Source organism: Pteropus alecto, unplaced genomic scaffold, assembly GCF_000325575.1.
Source record: "Pteropus alecto unplaced genomic scaffold, ASM32557v1 scaffold202, whole genome shotgun sequence".
Classification (NCBI taxonomy): Eukaryota; Metazoa; Chordata; class Mammalia; order Chiroptera; family Pteropodidae; genus Pteropus; species Pteropus alecto.
This window is the reverse complement of record NW_006432451.1, coordinates 1,840,530-1,861,165: the sequence shown is the minus strand read 5'-3', so window position 1 is coordinate 1,861,165 and position 20,636 is coordinate 1,840,530. Positions and strand designations below refer to the sequence as shown.

Below are 20,636 nucleotides of genomic sequence, written 5' to 3'. Positions count from 1 at the left end.
CATGGACTGTGGCTCCACTGGGGCATGAACCCAGGACCTCCTAAAGCAGACGTGCTAACTGCTATGCTATGGAACCACATCCTGAAGTTTTCGATATATGAGGAAGACTCTCCTTTCCAGGGCCACACTGCACAGCTTCAGAGGGGGCATGACTGGTGCCCCTGGAACTACCCTGGTGCCCATGTGCCACCTCCCTTGCCTTCTGGGCTCCAAAACATCTCTGCTCTGATTCTAGTGTTCCCATATCTGGTCTCTCAAGTTGTTCATTCTTGGAGTTAAATAGTGCCATCTCAAACGTCTCGTTTCAAAGTGGGAAGAACATACAATATGAAGCCCCAAACACTTAGAAGGATCTAGATTTTAGACGGATTTCTTTCCAGATACTTAGGAGACAGCACGAAGTTTTCGGGTTTAGTAAGAGGGCACTTGACTAAGGGTCAATAGGTCATTGAAGGGCCAGGGCAAAAAAGACAGTGAGGATGGAGAGGCAGCAGTGGGTGGGGCCCCAGAAGCAAAACTTGTCTTTCTTTACAATTTTGCCTCTAGCCAGTCGTAACATGTGAACAAACAAGTGAATAAGCAAAGGAGAGCTTACTTAATAAGAACAAATAAAAAACAATGGTGCAACATACCACACATGCCTCACGGAGCCTGGAGAAGGAGCCCAGGGAGGGGCAAGACTGTGGGGAGTGTGGGTGGTGGGAGTGCCTCTCCTTCAAAAACCAGAGCCAATATGCCAGCCCTGCCCCTTCAGGGAGGGACTCGACCTCCTGGAGGGAGGCCAGTGTTCAATTCCTTTACTGCCACAGCAGTCAAGGAGAGAGAGAGAGGCACCCTCTGATAACCATCGGAGGAAGTTTTGCAACTCCCATGTGTGAAGCCTTCTGGGCTGAGGGCTGAGTAACACCCGCCTCTTTGGGCCTGGCCCTGAGTGGCAGCCGTGAATGCCCCTAGGTATGGGCGGAGGGCTGAGGATCCTGTACCGGAGATGAATCTAGCTACACAATGAAGTAGCTACACAATGAAGCTCGGGTGCCCTCGCAGGACCAGACGCTGCTCATACGCCTCGCCTTGGGTCTGGGGCCCTTTACTAGGCTTTGGGGCTGTCTCCTGGCAGAGATCAACAGGCCCAGGCCATAGCTGCCTGAGCCACCCGGGGGTGCCCCAGCCGGCGGGGGAGAGACGGCCACATTCCAGGCTCCGGACTGGCACAGAAGCTTGACAGAGTTCCAACTGGAGGGCAGCCCCGGCTCAAGTAGACCAGGGCTGAGGGGCGACTCCTCTCCACCACAGAGGGCCCCAGGCCGAGGAGATGGAAGAACAGGTGTTCAAGGGAGACCCAGACACCCCTCATTCCATCTCCTTCTCTGGCAGCGGATTCCTCTCCTACTACCAGGCTGGGGCTGTGGACGCCCTACGGGATCTGGCCCCCCGGATGCTGGAAACAGCTCATCGCTTCTCTGGGACTTCAGCAGGTGCAGTGATTGCGGCCTTGGTCATCTGCGGGATTGAGATGGGTAAGACTTTTGTCCTGGGTTCCCTGGGGAGCCTCTGGGGGCATTCCCCAAAGCAGAGCCTCAGGATTGCTTGGGGATCCTTTTGAAAGCAAGCCAGGCCTTTGGGGCAGCAGGAAAAGATGAGGTAGATCAAATGGGATGGCAGGGGCTGCAACATTCGAGTCGCATCTCTCCCTCTCCCTCAACACTCTTACCAGTGAAGCCCTGTCTCCTGGTCTCCTGGAGCCTGAGAGAAGGAAAGGCAGGGTCTCCCCCAAACATTCTGGTCTCAGGAGTTACAACACGACATAGTGAGACATAGGGGTGAAGTGTCTCCTGCCTGGGCCTTATTCAAAATGCAGATATCCCCAGCAAGGGCAGCACCTCACATCTTCATCACCTTGGCGGGGATGGATTTGTCAGATCCTCTTTCAGGTGGCGGGAGGGGCAGGAGGGGGACAAACTGGGAAGGATATGGAAATTCTCACTTCACCTTCTACCCTGCCGGTCCAGGGGCCCCAGAGAGAAGGATGGGGCCACACTGTTGACCCAGAGGGCAAAAGCGCCATCCTGTGCAGGGGTACAGACACTTTCCAAGCAGCCACAGACAGTAGGCCTAGATCTGGTGCTAGAGAGGCCCAATGTCCACATGCGCTGTCTTGGGCTCATTTATTCATTTATGAGCTGCTGTTCTGTGCCAGGCTCTGTTCCAGGCACTGGGGACAAAGTCCTTGTCCTCGTGGAGCAGAAATTCTAGGGAGAGGAGACACGTAATAAACATTCAAACATGATGTCATGTCAAGAAGTGTAAGATCTATGAATAAAATTATGGCAGGAAAGGGTCAGAATAAATTGGGGACTTTTTTAGAAAGGGTGGTCAGGGGATTGCTTTTGCAAGAGGTAACAATCAAGCAGAGGCCTGAGTGAAGGGAGAACATAAGCCATTTGAAGACCAGTAAGGAAAGAATGTTCTAGGTGGAGGAGCAGCCAAGGAAGCCAGTGGGGCTGTGGATCGGTGGGTGAGGAGGAGGGGAGTGGGGATAAGGCTGGAGAGGTAGGCCAGGGCCAGAACACACAGAGCCTTACAGCCAGAGTAGCAAGCTCTGATGAGAGAGATGGGGTGCACAGACAGGCTAGAAGGGAGGCAACGTGGAGGGGCCGGCGAAGAGCACATACTCCACTTGGGTTGGATCCCAGCTCTGCCATTTCACATGTGGACCTGAGGCAAATGTTTTAACTCTCTGTGCCTCAGTTGCTGCGCCTGCAAAGTGGAGATTCTAGTAGTACCTAATTCCTAGGGTAGGAACAAGAAGGCTATTGTACAACTAAGCTAGGGATGAGCAAGGCAGGTGGCTGGGTGGTGAAGGAGAGGGGAAGCGATTGGATTCAGGACGTGCTCGGAAGGTAGTGCCAGCGAGATTTGCTGAAGGACCAGCTGCACTGCGCGAGGAAGAGGTGCCAGCAGGGTGCCTTCTCGCCTGGGGACTTCTGCGCCCTGAAGGAGGTCTCTGTCTTCTTTACCTTTGTTTTAAAGATGATAGTAATGCCTGTTCACTGAGTACTTCTTACATGCAAGATAATTTTTCTTTTTGATAAACGAATTCTTTCTCACTGTACAGAACTCAATCAATGCAAAAGTACAGAGAGTAAAATTACAGGAAGTAAAGACAAAGCTTCCGTTGGTCCCCAAACCCCCTGGTCTCCAACCCCACTCTCCGCCAGCAGTCAGTGCTAGGGGCTTCCCTGGGACCCTTCTAGATCTTGTTTTATGCACAGAGTCCTCTGCGAACGTGGCAGTTAAAACTTCAGTCACCCAATGGACCCAGGACAGGCCTTCAGACAGGGGCTGTGGGGAGAGCCCCCACTCCCTCGTCCTGGACTCACAGAATTCCTGCCCTTGGAGACATCCTGCCTCTGGGATTCTCTCCCTTTCTGGGGGTCCGTGTCGCTCACCTGCTCTGTTGCTCCCACTCTCCTCATGTCTTTATTCTCTGAGAGAGTCAATGGTGTCTTCATCCTCTGGCATTCAAGGACTTTTCGGAATTAATTCGATTCAATCGATTCAAAACATATTGCCAAAAACCTCCTCGGCCAAGCTGTGATGGGCATGGACAGCAGGTGAGAGGCACTAAAACCCATGAGAGGGACACCTAACTGTGGGAGCAACTAAGGGCTGGACTGTGTGGGGCCCGTGATTAGAGGAGAGAAGTTCAGGACCATGCAGGACCCCCTCTTTTCACTCAGCAGCCTGTTTGTGAGATGTACCCACATCACTCCAGTCTCCTTCATTCATTTGAACTGCCACGTCATTTTCTATTCACGAGCACCTTCTTTATAACAGGCACTGTTCTAAATATTTGGGGTATTAATTCACTCAGTCCTCACAACAACCCTCCGAGGTGAAAACTATTATTATCTTCATTTTACAGAGGAGGAAACTGAGTCACAGAAAGCTTAAATAACTTGCCTAAGGTCATACAAACAGTATTTGGTAAAGATGGGGTTTGAACCAAGTCTGCCCAGAGTCTACGGACTCAGCCTTTAAACCATTCTGCTTCTTGATGAAGGACTGTCAGGGGGTGCGGATGCTGGTTGTATAAATAGTGGGCTCAGGTGGAATTTGCACACTGACCTGAAGGAGGTGAAGGAGTGAGCCATGAGAATATCGGGGAGAGCATGCTTCACAGAGGGACAAGTGACCTGTGTAACATCCCATCATCAGTTAGAAGCAGAACAAGAGCCCAGGACTCAGTCTTCTGACTTTCTTCAAGGCTTTTTACCTCTTTCAGTATATATTTCACTGAGAGTATATCACTGTTCATGGAACCATTCTGTTGATGGATACGGACCAGTTTTTGTTGTTATAAACAACATTACGACAAGCATCCTTATTTGTGTCCACCGTGTCTGCATGGAATGTTTCCCTTGAGTACACATCACGTTAACTATACAGAACTGGCTAAATTACTCTCCAAAGTAGCTGTACCAATTTAATCACTAATTTCTCCACAATGTCAGCAACCGTTAGTACTTACTGTCAGAATAAAAAGTTCTAATTCAATCTAAGGAATGTGAAGTTATATCTCACTTCATTTCGCTTATTTAATCTGCATATTCTGATTATTATATATCTATTGACCGCTTGTGTTTCCTCTTCTGTAACTTGCCTGCTCATGACCTTTTCCCGTTTTTCTAGAGTTAGCTTTTTCTCTTTAACATGTAGATGTTCTTTTTATAGTCTGTACACGAATCGTTTGTCAGTTGTAGACATTGTAGCTATCTTAGTCCATTCCACGGCTTGTCCTTTTATTTTATTTACGATGTCTCTTGTCGTTCACAAAATTTCAATTTTAATAAGTCAAATGTATCAATCTTTTCCTATTACAATTTGTGTTTTTTAATACCTTTTTTGTGACAATGATTTCTTCTATATTTTCTTTTAAAAGTTTTAGGTTAATTCATCTGGAATTTATTTTGTGGCTAATTCGAGGTAGAAATCTATGTTTTTAATGGTTTCACCATGTGCTGACCAATTACCCCACAATATTTATAGACAGCTCTTTCTACACTTGTTTGAAATGCTGCCTCTGGCTTATTCAAGTTCCTGGATTCTCAAGAGTCTATCCTTGGAGTCTCTCTTCTTTTCCATTGGCTAATTTGTCTACTTCTGCACCATATCACTGTTTTAATCACCAGAGCTTTATAATAAAGGGCACATCATATATAGCAATCCCTCTCCTCCTTGTGTTCCAATTTCTTCTCCAAATATTGCTTCTGTTATTCTTGATCCCGTTTGTTCCCCGTGTGAAAAGCTCTGTTGGGATTTTGATTGAAATGACATCTTTCCATTTATAAACATAATCTATCTGTTTATTTCTTCCGGCCAATTTTGTCCTTCAATAAAGATTTTGTATGTTTCTTATTAGATATATCAGTTTTTGTTGTTGTGAGGAATGGGATATTTTTTCCTATCACATTTTCTAATCTAATTGATTATTGCCGATATAAAGGATTGTTGACATTTTTGCCATATTAATTTTGTTTTGAGCAACTTTGTTGAACCTTCTTAACATTTCTAAAAGGATGTTGGTAGATTATCCCATGTTTTTTTATGTGTAATTACACTGTCTGCATACAACCAGAGGTTTGTCTCTTTTTAAAAAAAAGTCTTCAACGCATGGCCCCCAGAGCTTCTCTAGTTCCCAGCCTCGGCTTTTCTGTCCTGAGATTGTGTGTTTTGTTCCTGAGAAAGCTCATGTAGGTTCATCTTCTGGAGATGAGTGCTTAGCTCTGTAATAGGACCAATTTGGGGGCATGTAAAAATGTTTGTAAAAGCACTTACACAGTGCCTGGTTTTTGAGATGCACTAAACCTTTGTTCATTCATTCATTAATCTGAGGAGAGATGATCTCCATGGCAACCTGTAGAGAGCTCAGGATTTCCAGTCTGGTCAGAAGTGGGGCTGAGAACTTGCCTCAAAGCTGCATTTGTATAATTTTGAAAAATAAATTTTTTTCTTATCATAAAGTGAGGATTTGGTGGATTTAAAACCCTGTCTCCACTTAAGCTACGACTTTGGCAACTTTCCCGCTATAAAAACTATCTGGCAAGTGAATCCTGTATTCACTCATTCATTCAACAAATGTTTGTTGCGTATACACTAGCCCCTGCACAGGATGCAGAGATATAATACAAAGTGAAACTCTGGTCCTCAAGGAGCTTACAGTCTACTCAAACTCAAAGGCAGCCGCCAGGTAATAATGATACAAGAAAGTTCCAACCGAATGTTAGAAAATTAAAAGGCATAGGAGTGCAGAGGGAGGGAGTAAATGCCTCCCATTGTGGAAGGCCTCGTGGAAGTGGCACTTGAGCTAGTGCTTGAAAGGTGAGTAGAAGTTTGACAGGTAGAGACAGGTTAGGCAGGAACCTAGGCTTCTAGAGAGGACATGGCATGACAACAGAGTTATGCAGTGGGAAATGTGATGCTTCCAGGGGGACGGTAGAGAGTGCAGGTGGACACGAGGGTGTCAGAAAGGCGACTTTTGGCTCAGCAAGAGTTGTCCAAGATGGGAAAGGTACAGCCTTTCCGATGTACAGCCATGGTCGAGACGCAGTGAACTTTAGAAAACTAAGGTGTATTACCTTCCTGAGGATGCTATTAGCGTATGGATCGGGCATTTCATATAGACACCTGTAAAATACCCATCAAAGTCCTGGGTATGTTCTGAAGAAGAAGAGCACCTGCCCTCAGTGCTTGTTTGATGCTCCAGGGGCCCTTAAAATTTAGTACAGTGACTAAAAGGACCTGTAAACCTGAGATCTTCAGATTCCTGAACTGAAACCCACAGTGAGAAGTATTTTTTTTTATATTGTGACTCGGTGTAAACATTAACTAAAGGAACAGTTTCATAATAGAATACTTACTATACTCTACGCCATAATTTTGTGTCTCTTCTAGAGAGACTTAAAAAAAATCTTCATTAAATCAATGGTCCTCAATCTCATCTGTACATCCAACTCACCTGGGAAGCTTTTAAAATGTTCATTGCTCAGACTTCTCCCAAACAAATTAAAATCAGGATCTCTGGGGCGGGGGAGGTGGGCAGAGCTAGTCACCCAGGTGATTCCAATGAACAGTGATGATTGCAACCCAGTGCACTTCGGAAAACTAAGATGTATTATCTACCTAAGGATGCTATGAGTGTATGGCCAGACGGTGGGAATGGATGAGGCATTTCACATAGAAACCTGTAAGATACCCATCAAAGTCCTGGACTAATGAAAATTCCATATCTGACTGACAATTAATAATCAGATACGGAATTTTCATTAGTCTGGGGTGAGAGAAACAGTTTCACTACAGTGGCATTAGGCTGGATTAGTTTTTAATGAGGGCCTTTGGCTGGGCCACAAATGAGAAAGACTGAGTTTGGTTAAGGGGGGTCGTCTATCTTCTCCCCTTAGCCAATCCCCACTCCCAATCTATTTTTCAGAGAAGTGGTTGAGATCTTTGGCCCAGAGCTTCTGTTGGCTGTTTTTCTTCCCCTCTACCCATTTTTTAACTTTTAAAACAGCTTTACTAAGTTATACTTTATATATCATACAATTTGCCCATTTAAAGTGTACAATTCAGTGGCTTTCAATATACTCACAATTGTCCATCCAACATCACACTCAATTATAGAACATTTTAATTATCCCCCCCAAAATCCCCATACTCCTTAGATATCACCGCTCAATTTCTCCATTCCCCTAAGTTCCTGGCAGCCACTAATCTAGTTTCTGTCTCTCTATATTTGCCTATTCTGGACATTTAATATAAACAGGATCATACAATATGTGGTGTTTTGTGTCTGGTTTCTTTCACTTAGCATGTTTTCAAGATTCATCCATGTTGTAGGATGTGCCGGTACTCATTCCTTTTTATTGTCAAATAATATTCCATTGTTTGGATATACCACATTTTATTTATCCATACATTGGATATACATTTGTGTTGTTTTTACTTTGGGCTACTATGAATATGCTGTTATGATCATTTATGTACATTTTTAAAAACCCTTCAGTAAATTTTTTAATGGGAAAATTTAAAACATATTGGAAAGAATAATATAATGAACTCCAAGGACCCACCATCTAATTTCAACAATTATCAGCATTTACCAACTGGGTTTTATCTATTTACCCCTCGCCCTGGTTCATTTTACTTGTTTGTTTGTTTGTTTTATTTTTTATTTGGAAATCATTTTAAAGTCACACAGAAGTTGCATGTGGGCTCACCTAGCCTTGTTTTCGCGAGAGCATTTCAGAGCATGTATCTCTGCATATAAGGACTGTGAGTCTAGGGAAAAGCCCAGGTGAGTGAGGCTGGTTGATGTCCTCACAGCACAGGACAGTGCAGGGCAGGCACCTGCTCCAGTAGGTGATAGATGAGGGGAGGGATGAAGGAACAAAGCTGACTCAGCAGAGATCATCAGGCGATTTTGTTTCGATCTCATACAGTAATTGTTTTTCAATACCTCCCACCCTGCCTTTTCAACAATGCCAACCTCAACTTCCCCCGACAAATGCCCAAACCACTAACTAAAATATCAAAAGGGTGGAGCTAAGGATTAGGGCTGGAATTGGGAAAGCTTCTCTCACTTCCACAATAGTCTCAGGATGCATCGTATCTCTGTGCCTTTGCTCGAGCTGTTCCAGCTCCCAGGGATGCCCTCCCCTTTCTTCTCTCCCTCTGTTTCATCCTCTTCCCATTCTCCAAGGTCTACCTCAGACGTCAGCTCCTCTGAGAGTCTCTCCCAATTCCCATCAGGCACTAAATCCCTAGTGCTCCCACAGCCAGCTCTGGGGTAGCACTTGCCTCAGAGACCAGAATCCCATGGGAAAGAGCACTGACTAGGAAGCAGGCTTTCTAGATTCTAAGAAGAAAGGCTATCTAAGTGTCCTAGTGTCAGATTATGAGCCTAGCTTGTTACACACTTTTTCTCACATGGTCTTTCAGAGTGAGATTTAGTAAGGAAGGAGGTAGGGTTTGGACCAAAGCTGGTCTGACCCTGAAGTCCAAACTCCTCTCTCCAGCCCTCTCCCTTCCCTCTCATCCCAGGAATGCACTCAAGCTGCCCTGAGCCCAGCTCAGCTACTGAATAATGTGAGAAAACAATGCCTCCCCTCCTTGGGACTGGCTCTGGGACTCAGCAGTGGCTTTTATAAATGAGCTTTGCCAAGTAAGGGATTGGTAGTATAGTTGTATTGGTTGGGACAGCAGAGGCTTCAACAAGACAGGAGAGCATTGCTCGCTCATGTGGCCTTTGTGCTCCAGTTCTCCAAGGCTGGCATGGTGGCTTCACAGAAGTAGTACTCGGGGTCTTCCCATGGAGCTGCTCACAATCCAAGAGGGCTCCCCAACATATCTGCATTCCAGCTAGTTGGAAAGGGGAAAGGGGAGGGCATGTCTCTTCCCTTTAAGGGCAGACCTTAGAGGTGACACACATCATATCACCTTACATCCAATGGATCAGAACTAGTCACATGGCCACACCTGACTGCAGAGGAGTCTGAGAAATGTAGACTTTATTTGGGGAGGTCATGTGTCTAGCTAAAAATTGGAGGTTTGATTACTAAGAAAAAAGGAGAGTAGATATCAAAGACAAATAGCAGTCCGCCACGATAACCATGATTGGTGATATGACGATGATGGAGAGACTCTGTCCCTGCGTGGGACCAAAACCATGACTCCATAACCACAGAGTCAAGTCCAGTCTGTTGGTCGAAGAGGGGCTCAGCTCTGAATCATCAGTAGGCTGCCCTCCTGGCAGCTGGGGGCTAGAGTGCCTCAGTCCAGCCGGGGATCCCAGGCAGCGCATCAGCACCCATTGCCTCCACTACCTGAAATGACTTCTGTTCTTCTCTCCAGATATCTCACCTCCTCCCAAGAACTCTCCCATTTTGCCCCACTGGATCTCTTTCCATAATCTCTAGCTTGCTCACAGAATCTATCCACCTTTTCTAGTACTTGATGATATGCTGCTTAATCATTTCAGATGTCATTTCTCATTTCATCAACTAGATTGGCAATCCGAGATCTTATCAGGCCCATGGCTCCCACAAATTGCTCTTCAAATAAGAGCGGCTCGATCAACTTCTGACAATTGCTGGCTGTTGGCAGGCATGCCACCGAATGTCTTTGCAATTTCTATTTTGGTGTTTACCTGGCTCTTAGATGATTTTCTGCAGTTATAGATAAGACATAATACTCGTATATCATAGGAGGAAGTTCAGCTTTATTTTACAAATGATTGTAAACCACTTAGTCCAGTGGTTTCCAAACTGTGTTCCAAGGAGCCCCAGGCTTCTACGGGGAGGGCAGGGAGGGTTAGGAGCAGGAGATCAGGGAGAGGACACACACTGAAGCCCTGGGGCCGACAAGTATAGCCCTACTATTGTCCATCTTACACATGGGTTGTTTTTTTCCCTAAAATTTTACTTAAAGTGTTTTAGTGATTTTTTGCTTTTAACTTGAAGGCCACTGTTTGAACTTAATTCCCTCAATGTGCAGACAAAAAAGCTGAGGTCTGAATTACAATAATTAAACAGACCACTTACCCATTCATTCATTTAGGTCCTGTCTGCCCTCATGGAGCTGGTAGTCTCTTGGTGAGATCAAGCCATAAATAACCAAACATATAAAAAAGTTCCAGTATGCACACTCAACGTTGAAAATAAAGCAGGAGAAGGGCGTGGTGAATGATTAAAGACTGACATTTTAAGTGGGCTGGTCAGGAGAGGCCTCTAAGTGAGGGGGAAGGAAGGGCCACATGTGCAATGAGAGAAGAGTGTTTCGGGCTGGAGATCAGCAGGTGCAGCATCCCTGGAGCACAAATGTGTTTGCATTCTCAGACAGGAAGACAGCTGTCCTCCTGGACAGGAAATGACTCTGCTGTTAATCGCTGTGGGTCCTTAACCTGCCAGGGACCTGCCTCACTCTCGGTTTTCCCATTTGTAACTTGAGTGGGGACACATCCCGTGGACATTATAGTGAGGGACAAAAGAAGTCATGGATGTTCCTGGCACAGTGCCTTACAAATTTTAGTCACAAAATAAACCTTTGATGAATGAATGCTGAATGAATGGATGAATAAGTGAAAAGAAAATTATCTCGAAATAGAAAAGCATAGGTAAAACAGCATTTTTCAAACTTAGGAAGAATGTCCTAGATAATTTCCTAAACATTAAAACAAAAGTCACTGATCTCCAACCCGGTCTGATTAACATTTTTAATACTTTAATTGTGGACTCATCTGCACAAGGATTTGGTTTTTCCATGGGAATTCTGTGTGACCTGGGTGGAAGAAGGGCCCGTCTAAGCTGGTTCGCAGTGAACTTGGCCAGGCACCCCAGGGCTACCTCCAACTCAGGACCAATTTTCATGGTAATTTCTCTGTAGATTGCGTCAATTCAAGCTCTAAACCCACACATAATGCAGGCCTGGAGCTTTGAGTTTCTATGGGAGGCTGTGTTTTTCACCCACAGTCCTGGACAGAGACAAGCCACTGGCACCTTTCACTAGTCCAGCATCTGTTGCAGAGTCCTGGCTTTAAGTGAGGGTCTCAGTTCAATCCCCCTCACACAGGACAGGACCACACTCCCTGTCCTCGCCAGTTTCTAGTCCAATAACCACATCAACAGCTTTCTCTCTCATGGGAATTCTGTGTGAATGAATGGATGGCTTTCAGTTCCTTCTTATCTTCTTCTTAGATTCTGGGTACACTTTTGGAATCAAAATGTCTTCATCAAAAACCATTGCCAGGGTTATTTATCTGCCTGAGATGGCAGCGTTTTCTGTAAAAAGGGACCCTGTTCTGATTTATATCTTAGTGTCACATTAATAATAGCTATTTATCAAGCACTCACAATGTGCCAGGCAGTGTGCTCAATGTTGCACTAATCATTTACTTTACTCTTCTTACAACCCTATCAAGTAGCTACTATATTTATACCCATTTATACCCAAGGAGGAAACAGGTATTGAGAAAGATTAGATAACTTTCCCAGGTTTATACAACAGAGCCAAGCCTGGGATCCCTTAATTTTGGCATTCTACAGCCTCTTTAAACATTATTTCAGAAGTTGCTTTGCAAGCAACACGACAGCTTTCCTGCCAAACTCTATCAGCCAAGCAATCATATGCACATTGGTTAAGAAAATGAGATCAGATGACATGATGTCTGCAAAAAAGGCTTTTTATAACATGATAGATATAGAAATGATGTCACTATGTGCTGTAACTCCCACTGCCACATTAGAATCAATCTTTCAATTCACGCAAAGTAACTTGCGTTTTACATGTTTAACCTCTCTGACCAGACGGATAAAGATTTATTTTCCCCAAACAATCCTTTTGACTCTTAAGTAGAAAAGACTTGAATGGAAAATCTGGTAAAACTCTAAATGTGTTGGTTACACAATAGAAACATCTGACTGTTTGGAAAGCATCTCTTGCAGGTAACATACTGGATCTCCTCCTCTGAGATCTCCTCCTCTGCCCCCAGTTAGGGTCTTATGTCCATCGATATGGGGACAAGAGTTAGGACCAGGGCTGACAGAGCAAATTGCTCTGTGGTTTGCCTCATCACAACCCCAAGTCCAGCTGAGTCACTGAAGAATTCTACCTTCCTGACCACTAGTTGGAAAGACTCCTATCAGTGCAGTGGAGAAGGCATTCTTTGAATTCCTCCTTCAGTTCATTCATTCATTCATTCATTCATTTTTTTAACCATTCATTATTACTTTATTCAGCAAACATTTATTAAGTCCCTACAGTGAGTTTTCCAGATACCGAATTAAATGCTAGGGGCATAAGGGGGAACAAAACAGAAATAATCCCTGCTTGTGGAACATTAAATAGTTAACTTATTCATTCTTGAATATCTACTAAGTGTTCTACTCTGAGCTAAGCAATAATGGGGGATACAGGCCCTGTTCTCCCCGTCAACATGAAGACATCAACACTGGTATATTATTATTGATGTAGCTACCCAGAGAGACAGGAGCGGCCACTGAGACAGCCTGAGATAACTGGTGCAGACAGTAAGGGGAGAGAGAGAGCTAAGAGTGAGGGTGATCAGGGAAGGCTTTAAGGAGGAAGCCCAGAACATAAGCTGGGCTTAGGGCGAGGTCTGCACAGATGTTTAAAAAAAAAAAGTGTGTGTAGGGGGAGCGAAAAGCAGGATTGTGCTCTTTGTGCTTACTATGAGGGAAGAGACAGACCTGACCTGAGAAGGGGCTTTGAGTCAGGGGCTAGAGGACCATGCGTTTGAAGACGTGCTTGGGGTTCTGTTGCTCTAAAGAGAGTCTTCCTGTCTCCTAGGGACATCTGAGTCCTTAGGAGGTGTGCCTAAACCAAATCCTAGAAAGGCAGAGCCTGAGAGTTTTTGTGGGACTACCCCTTCGCCTCACAGTGGGGAACAGAGTTTCTGAGAGATGGAGGGCATGTCCCTCCCTGGTGGAGCCAAAGAGCTGTGGTGAAAAGGACACTGGCTTTGGGACCCTCAGGACTTCAAGGCCTGACTCTGCTGTTTTTCAGCTGTGTGACCTTGAGCAAGCTACTAAATGAGTTTCTTCACCTGTAAAGAAGAGATAACCATAGTACCTACCTCAACAAAGTGTCATGAAGATTAAATGAGACAATGAAGCCTTAGCGCCTGACACAGCACCTAACACCAAGGAAGTACCAAACAGTAGTAGCTGGTAAGAGCAGTAAACAGTGGGGTGGGTTTCATGAGCACTTCAAGACTCATGTAACATAGATGGAGAGAGACGCAGGTAACGCATCCAACCAATTGAAGTCTTGAATAGCTGGAGCAGTGAATAACTCTAGTCAGTAGAAATGAACTTTAATTATCATGGTTTTGAAAGAGGAAGGCAGTGGTGCCCTAATTTGAACAAATGCTCTGAGATGGCCTTTTTTCTGAATAGCAGAGCCTCACCTGAAGGTCCCCTGACCACACACACACACACACACACACACACACACACACACACACCAAAACAAGATAAAACAAAACAAAAACAACTCAAGACTGGAGGCTGACTAGTTCACAACTCTTGGGTTATCCCAGTGTCCCCTCAGTGGTGCAAGAGAGTCTGTAGGGTGGTAGGATGGGTTACAGCCTAGAAGGGGGCAGTATTGGTTTTTATCTTGAAGCAGAATCCCAAAGGGAATTCTAGATCTACCAAAGAAAACAAGGAGAAAAAAAGCAGAGCAATGGCCCTGAGAACATTGTGAGAACTTTCTAGACATGCTCCTCTTCTACCTGCTTCACTCCAAGGTGATCAGCAGATACTTCAATGAAAAGTTAGGGAGACTGTGCCTGGATTCTGAGGGAGAAGAAGCACACAGAAGCAGGATGAGGGCCCAGGCCTTGGGAAAGAGCCCCACGGCACCTTAATAAGAATCCAGTGATGAACCAGTGGGAGGCACTATGGTTTCCATGGCAACCTGATATATAAGCCAATCTGAACTTTTAAAGTCAATTCTTTAGTAAACTCAGGGTTAGAAAAAGGTATGTGTGGAAGATTATTATCCATAAAAAAAAAGTATTGTTTTTTGTTTCATTAAGAGCTTACTAGGTCAGAGTTGTTTTGCTTTTGGCTAAAGCCTATAATGCGTTCAGAACAGAGCAGAAAAATGAATTTTTTCGTACATTTCAGTTCCAACTTAAACTAACATAGACTGTGAGGCCTAGGGTATATCCATTCTTTATTCATTTCTCCATCCATCCATTCAGCCAGCCTTCAGCCATGGTTATTGAGCTTAACCTTTATCCTGAGCTGGATTTTTTACCTGTAAAATGAGAGAATTAGTATTTTGACCTCAACTCCTAGAATCGTAGAGTTTCAGCATGGTGCTTTCAGGGGCTTCTTTCCTAGGGTGAGGTGGGGGCAATCGGACAGGTCTAAGACCCTGCTTGGTTTCAACTCAGAACAACCCTGTTTTTAATTGTTTTATATATTCTCCACTTAAGATTTCTTCTGAACGAAGGCTCGCTGACTGAAAAATCACTGCCCCAGAGGGTCTCTGGGGACCTTTCAGTGACGACACTGCAGCTTCAAGACAAATTGTTTTTCAATAAATGCTCTTGCAGTGTGGGGTATAGAAATAAAATGGTGAATAAACCAGCGTCACTGTTCCTCAGGGGCTCGCTGTCATCGTGAGGATAAACTGAGATTATAAGTGTGAAAACCTGCTTGGGGTAAACGACTGTTGTTAAGATGACAATAATAATTATTATAGTGGAGTCAGATAGTCAAGCTATACCCACAGAGAAATGCAGCCTATAATTCAGCCTACAATTGGGGACCAGGTAGAAGCAGCAGACTCCCAGGGGCTCCACACAGGGACTCCGAGAATTGCGGGGTTTTCCTGGGAATGCAGGTTTGCGCGCCGGCGCCTCCCCAGGGGCTGTTGTGTCTCCCTGCTTCGCTGGTGCCCACCCGCTCGCAGCAGGGGGAGCAGGGCAGGCGGCGGGAGGAGTCTCAGCAGTGATTGGCTGAACCGGAGGTTGTTGCTAGGCTACCAGTCCGCGGGAGACTGGGTCCTGCGAAGTCCCATCCTCCATGGCAGATCCATCCCACACAGCCGACCTAATTAGTGCACCCTGTGAAAGGGATCTCCAGCAATTTAAATTGTCGGCTGCAAAATACCTATCTTTCTAGGATTTTTCACTTAGCAAGAAGCCTTGTGGAAGATGGGAAGAGAAGTGGTTTTTATTCTGAGTCACCTTGAATAGCTGCTTCTCTCTCTGGACCTCAGTGTCCTCCTTCAGTTCTTGGGGTTCATTCATTTATTCATTATTCATGTATGCATTCATGTTTATTAAATGCTTATGTTCCAAGCATTACATCAGGTGCTAGGGACAAAGAGATGAATGAGAAAGATACCATCCTTGCCCTCACGAAGGGAGAAACGTTAGGCGCTTAAGCAAGTAAATAAGATAAACATATCTAAATATCCCTTTCCTTCCCCTTCAGTGGCTTTTCTAACCACTCCCTCCTTTTCCCTAGTAGATCTGTGGGGTCTCTCAAGTTGACAGAGGTGGGAGTGCTGCCGCCAACGTACCTGTACTAACTCATCCCCTTTCTACACTCTGAAACAGGGGTACACACTCTTGTCTCTACGGTGCTTTTACATCTTTTGTATTCACATGTGAACCTGAACGCGCCTCAATAAAGACGTGGCACAGGGATAATTGTCCCCTGTTCAGATGAGAAAGCTGAAAGGCAGAAACATTAAGAAAGCTTATCCATGGTCCCATGAGGAATTACCAACATAACCAACATTGAGCGCTTATTATATGCAAGCACTTAAAAAAAGGATGTGCCTCATAGCAACTCAGTAAGATAAGTATTCTTATTCCCATATTATAGGTGGCAAATTGAGGCTGGAAGAAGTTATTTGACTTGCCAGTTATGGCCCACATAGTATGTGGCAAATCTGAGATTTGAACAAAATCTCTCTGACTCCAAAGCCTGAGCTCTTTCCAAGAAATGAATCTGATCATAGAAAACACTAAGACTCTCTGAGTGGCTGAGACTTAGAGCAGCTTCCAAATGACCTTCAAAACCTCCCAGTCCCAGGATCTTATTTATTTCTTTTTCTACTAAGGTTTTTAGCACTATAGACTCATAAAACCCAGTGAATTAGCCACACTTATCGATATAGTTCATTCCACTACCTATCCATCTATATGGGATCATCTTGCCTTTAAGCTTTCATTGGGAATTAAGTCAAGTAACTTTTCCTTGTGAGCACCTTCATCATTTGCTTTTCCTCCCTGTCCGGTTTCTATTTGCCTTTGTTCACACACTGAACAGACATTGAGCATCCACCAAGTGTCGTGGGAGGCTTGGTGGGTGTAGGTGAGTATGACCCATCCCCTGCCATGAGATGTTCTAAGCTTATAGCAAAGCTTTCTGAAGGGCTTTCTATGGAGAAAACACAATGATAGACCATAGACAGACTCATCCTAAGATAATACGAAGGTGTGAAAGGACCTGGTGAATGTGGGCTGGGGGTGGGAGCGGCGAAGCTTGGATTTCCTGCGTTGCTGCTTTTAAATCCCATCTTGCTGTGGTTGGTGTGGGACACCGCATCTCAGAGCCCAGCAGCCTGTAGCTTGGAAGCCTTTAAATGGGAGAAGGTTCTGGAAAGTACAGAGATGCATAAAGAAGCAAGCTAAATTTATCCCTCCTCGCAGCACCCAGCAATTGCTATGCTTAACACTTGACTTTCCACCAACAGAGACTTATTTAACCAGAAGATTCATTGCTTTTCCTCAGCTAGGAGAGTGGAGTGGGGGATCCGGTGTCTGGAGGGGGAGAGAGAGAGAGAGAGAGAGAGAGAGAGAGAGAGAGAGAGAGAGACAGAGAGAGAGAGAGACAGAGAGAGAGAGAGACTCTGAAGACAGAGACACACAGCAACCTGAAGAGAAGTAAGGGGAGGCAGAGATAAAGGCATCCTTTGGTACGTATCCCCAAAGAGCAACAGGAAAAAATATTAAACTGGGCACTTGAGTGGAAGAAATCAGACAATCTCCCGTCCCCTTTCTCTCTAGCAACACAATTTTGGCTAGCATATTGTTAATTTCCAGATAGCACTGTTTTCAGATGTAAGTATATTGGAGATGTCTATACTATTTCTATTATCTTGGACACTGTTTTGCTCCTGTCACCCACTACCACCCTTTGAGTTGACTGTAAATGGATAATATACAAAAGCCATGATTAAAATAAGCATTACAAAGGACTAAATATGCATGTCTTTGACCTAGCATTCCCACCTCTATGAATTATCCTAAGGAAAATAAGTAAGGACACAGGCATAAGGTTATTAATTGCAGCATTGTTTATAAAAGCAAAGAAACAAACTAAATAGCCAACCCCTTTGGGGGACCTGCTCAATAAATAATCTTATATCCTTACAATAGCTTTCCATACTGCTTATAAATTAGGTTATAAATGGGCACTTCTTGATGTGGAAAGACATGACTTGTTAGCTAAAAAGAATAAGTTACAAAATAGTGTAAATAGATTGACTCCATTAAAGTATTCTTATAAGTAAGAATAAATATAAAATATATAATCTAGGAAGATTTTTCTTTTTGCTTATCTGCATTAAAAAAATTTTTCCCCACAGTGAACATATATTTTTCTTGTGCAATAAGAACAAATTTCCTTCCATTGTCCCCAGCGAGAGCCTCCTGCTGGGTGTCCAGGAGTGTACAGGCAAGCTGAATCCAGTGCTTCTGGCTCCAAGGCCACCAACACTTTCGAGACCACTGCAAGTTGTTCATTAAAAATGCCAAAAACAGCATGTCCCCACCCTGGTTCGATTCCCCATCCTAACTGGTCTTGTGGACGAGAACTCAGGAACCCAACGCCTTGGTATGCAAATGCTCAGTTGTTTCATAACCTGCTGGTGGGTTGCCAGCTTCCTTCCCTTCCTTGAGGGAAAATGCTGTACAAGTTGGCACATGGTAAAGCTAACCTCACTAAAACCACAGGGCCTTCCCACCTTCCAGGAGCATCCTCCCCTCTAAGGGGGTGACAGCTAAGAAACTCTGTTGCTCAGATCAATCCTTACTACACATATGCAGTTGCATTTCTGAATGTTGGTGAGAAAAAGGCCATCACCATGGCAACCCAGGCTCACTCAGCCTCTGAGATCAGTCCAACACCCAGAGAAAGAAGGTGGGGTCGGAGTCAGAACAAACACTGCCTGGCTATCTCACCTTAAGCTAGACACTTAGCTTTTCTCTGCCTTAGTTTCTACATTCTGTAACATGATGCTGAAGCTCCTATACTACCCACCTCCAGAATTAATGAGGAATAATCTGTGAACTGTAAAACAGAAGAAGAGTAGAGCGTCACTAGCTTTGGTTTGTCCTTAAACTGCTGTAACTTTGGACAAATCACTTAACCTCTCTGTGCCTCAGCTGCTCTATTTAGGAAAACAATGCCCACTGTGATAACTTCCCAGATACATTGTCAAGCTCCCATGAGAATCCAAGAATTTCAAAATTAGAAGGAATCCTAGCCCTTACTGTCCATCCAGGAATCTCTGATAAGCACTCTAACCAGGGCACTTGCCCTGCCTCTGCTTGATTACTTCTAGTGGCAGAGAGCTCATGATTGCACGGCTTCCCAAGTAGCCATTGCTGTGACAATGACTGTAAGAAAGTTCTCCTATATAGAATGTTTCACAATTAAATATTTGTTTTAGCAGTCCTTTTTAGAGCTATTTTCACTCTTGATTTTTCCAGAGAGCTCGCACAAGGTAGATATTAGCAGCAATAGGCAAGAAGCAGGTACAGGTCCAGCTCCAGAAGCTTGTGGCTTAGTTTAGAGGAAGAAGTGTGGGTTCCAGGGTCACACACTCTAGGTTAAAACCCCACTTTGTCCACTTACTAGATGATTGACCTTGGAAAACTTATATTACCTCTCCAAGCCTCAGTTTCCTGATTAGTAAAGTTAGGACAGAGATATCTTCCTTATAGTATTCATGTGAGAATCAAGCATGATAGCACTTCTTACTAAGCCTACAACCCCAAACTTCCCCAGTGGAATTCTGGAGATTGGGGTGGAGGGTGGGTTACTCCTTTCTCTGCCACCCTCTGCACAACACATCTGGCCCCCGAGCCCTATCTGGCACATGTGCCCTGGCTGCTCTCCTCTCAAAAGGAGGAAGAATGTTCATCTCCGCCTCCTGGGGCACCTGCAGCACAGCCTGGCACAGCTGTGTTCCACTTCCAGGGCCGTCTCCCTCTCAGGCCTGTACCAGGGGCCATAAAGGGAAGATAATGCAATGGTTTCAAGACGTAGTTCACCTGTCTCTGAAATTCATCTACCTCAAGGCCAACAGCCTCCCCCCAACTCCACCCTCATATTTAGCTGGCACTAAGCCAGTGTCCTAGGGTGTCACTTGGTGAAGGCTTCCAACAGTCAGTGTTTTGACGGGAATCTCATATAGGGCAGAAAGCCTCTAAGACCCCAAAAGAGTATAGTCTGATGGTGGCATGGTGACAGGAAGTTAGGGAAAGCTATTTGGGGGTAGGAAAGTGGTCCTTTGACCTCAATATGCACGGAGTCAGGAGGCCTGGGTCTAGTTCTGCCATTGATTAGCTGTGGGCTCTCTGGAGCCAGTGACTTAATTCCCCAGTGTTTTTCTTTCCTCGTGTGCAGAATGACAGGTGGATTCCTGAGTTCTTTCCTGCTTCAGAATTCTAGGTTTTCCCATTTGTTGGATCAAGATGAGATGGAAAATCGCTGTTGATCTCTCTTGGCCACGGGCCGCTGACCGCTGCTCCTCTCTGCTTCCTCCACAGATGAATACCTCAGAGTTCTCAACGTGGGTGTGGCCGAGGTGAAGAAATCCTTCCTCGGGCCCTTGGCCCCCTCCTGCAAGATGGTGCGGATTATGAGGCAGTTTCTGTACCAGGTCCTGCCTGAGGACTCCTACAAGGCCGCCACGGGGAAGCTCCACGTGAGCCTCACCCGGTTGACGGATGGAGAGAATGTCGTGGTTTCAGAGTACACATCCAAGGAAGAACTCATTGAGGCAAGGGGCAGGGACTGAGGGGGTGG

General features: G+C 45.0%; 1 protein-coding gene across 2 annotated transcripts in view; it reads left to right on the top strand.

Moving 5' to 3' along the window:
• The first annotated feature begins 1,312 nt into the window (after window positions 1-1,312).
• The window catches only part of PNPLA1 (patatin like phospholipase domain containing 1), a 34,323-nt gene continuing 14,999 nt past the window's right edge, over window positions 1,313-20,636 (top strand). The window contains exons 1-2 of one of the 2 annotated variants that reach the window (XM_006907428.1): window positions 1,313-1,517; window positions 20,378-20,610. In XM_006907428.1, coding sequence (XP_006907490.1) covers window positions 1,313-1,517; window positions 20,378-20,610 — 438 coding nt within the window. Of the gene's footprint in view, window positions 1,518-20,377; window positions 20,611-20,636 lie in introns of those variants that run through there. The other variant, XM_025043660.1, reaches the window with a different exon arrangement.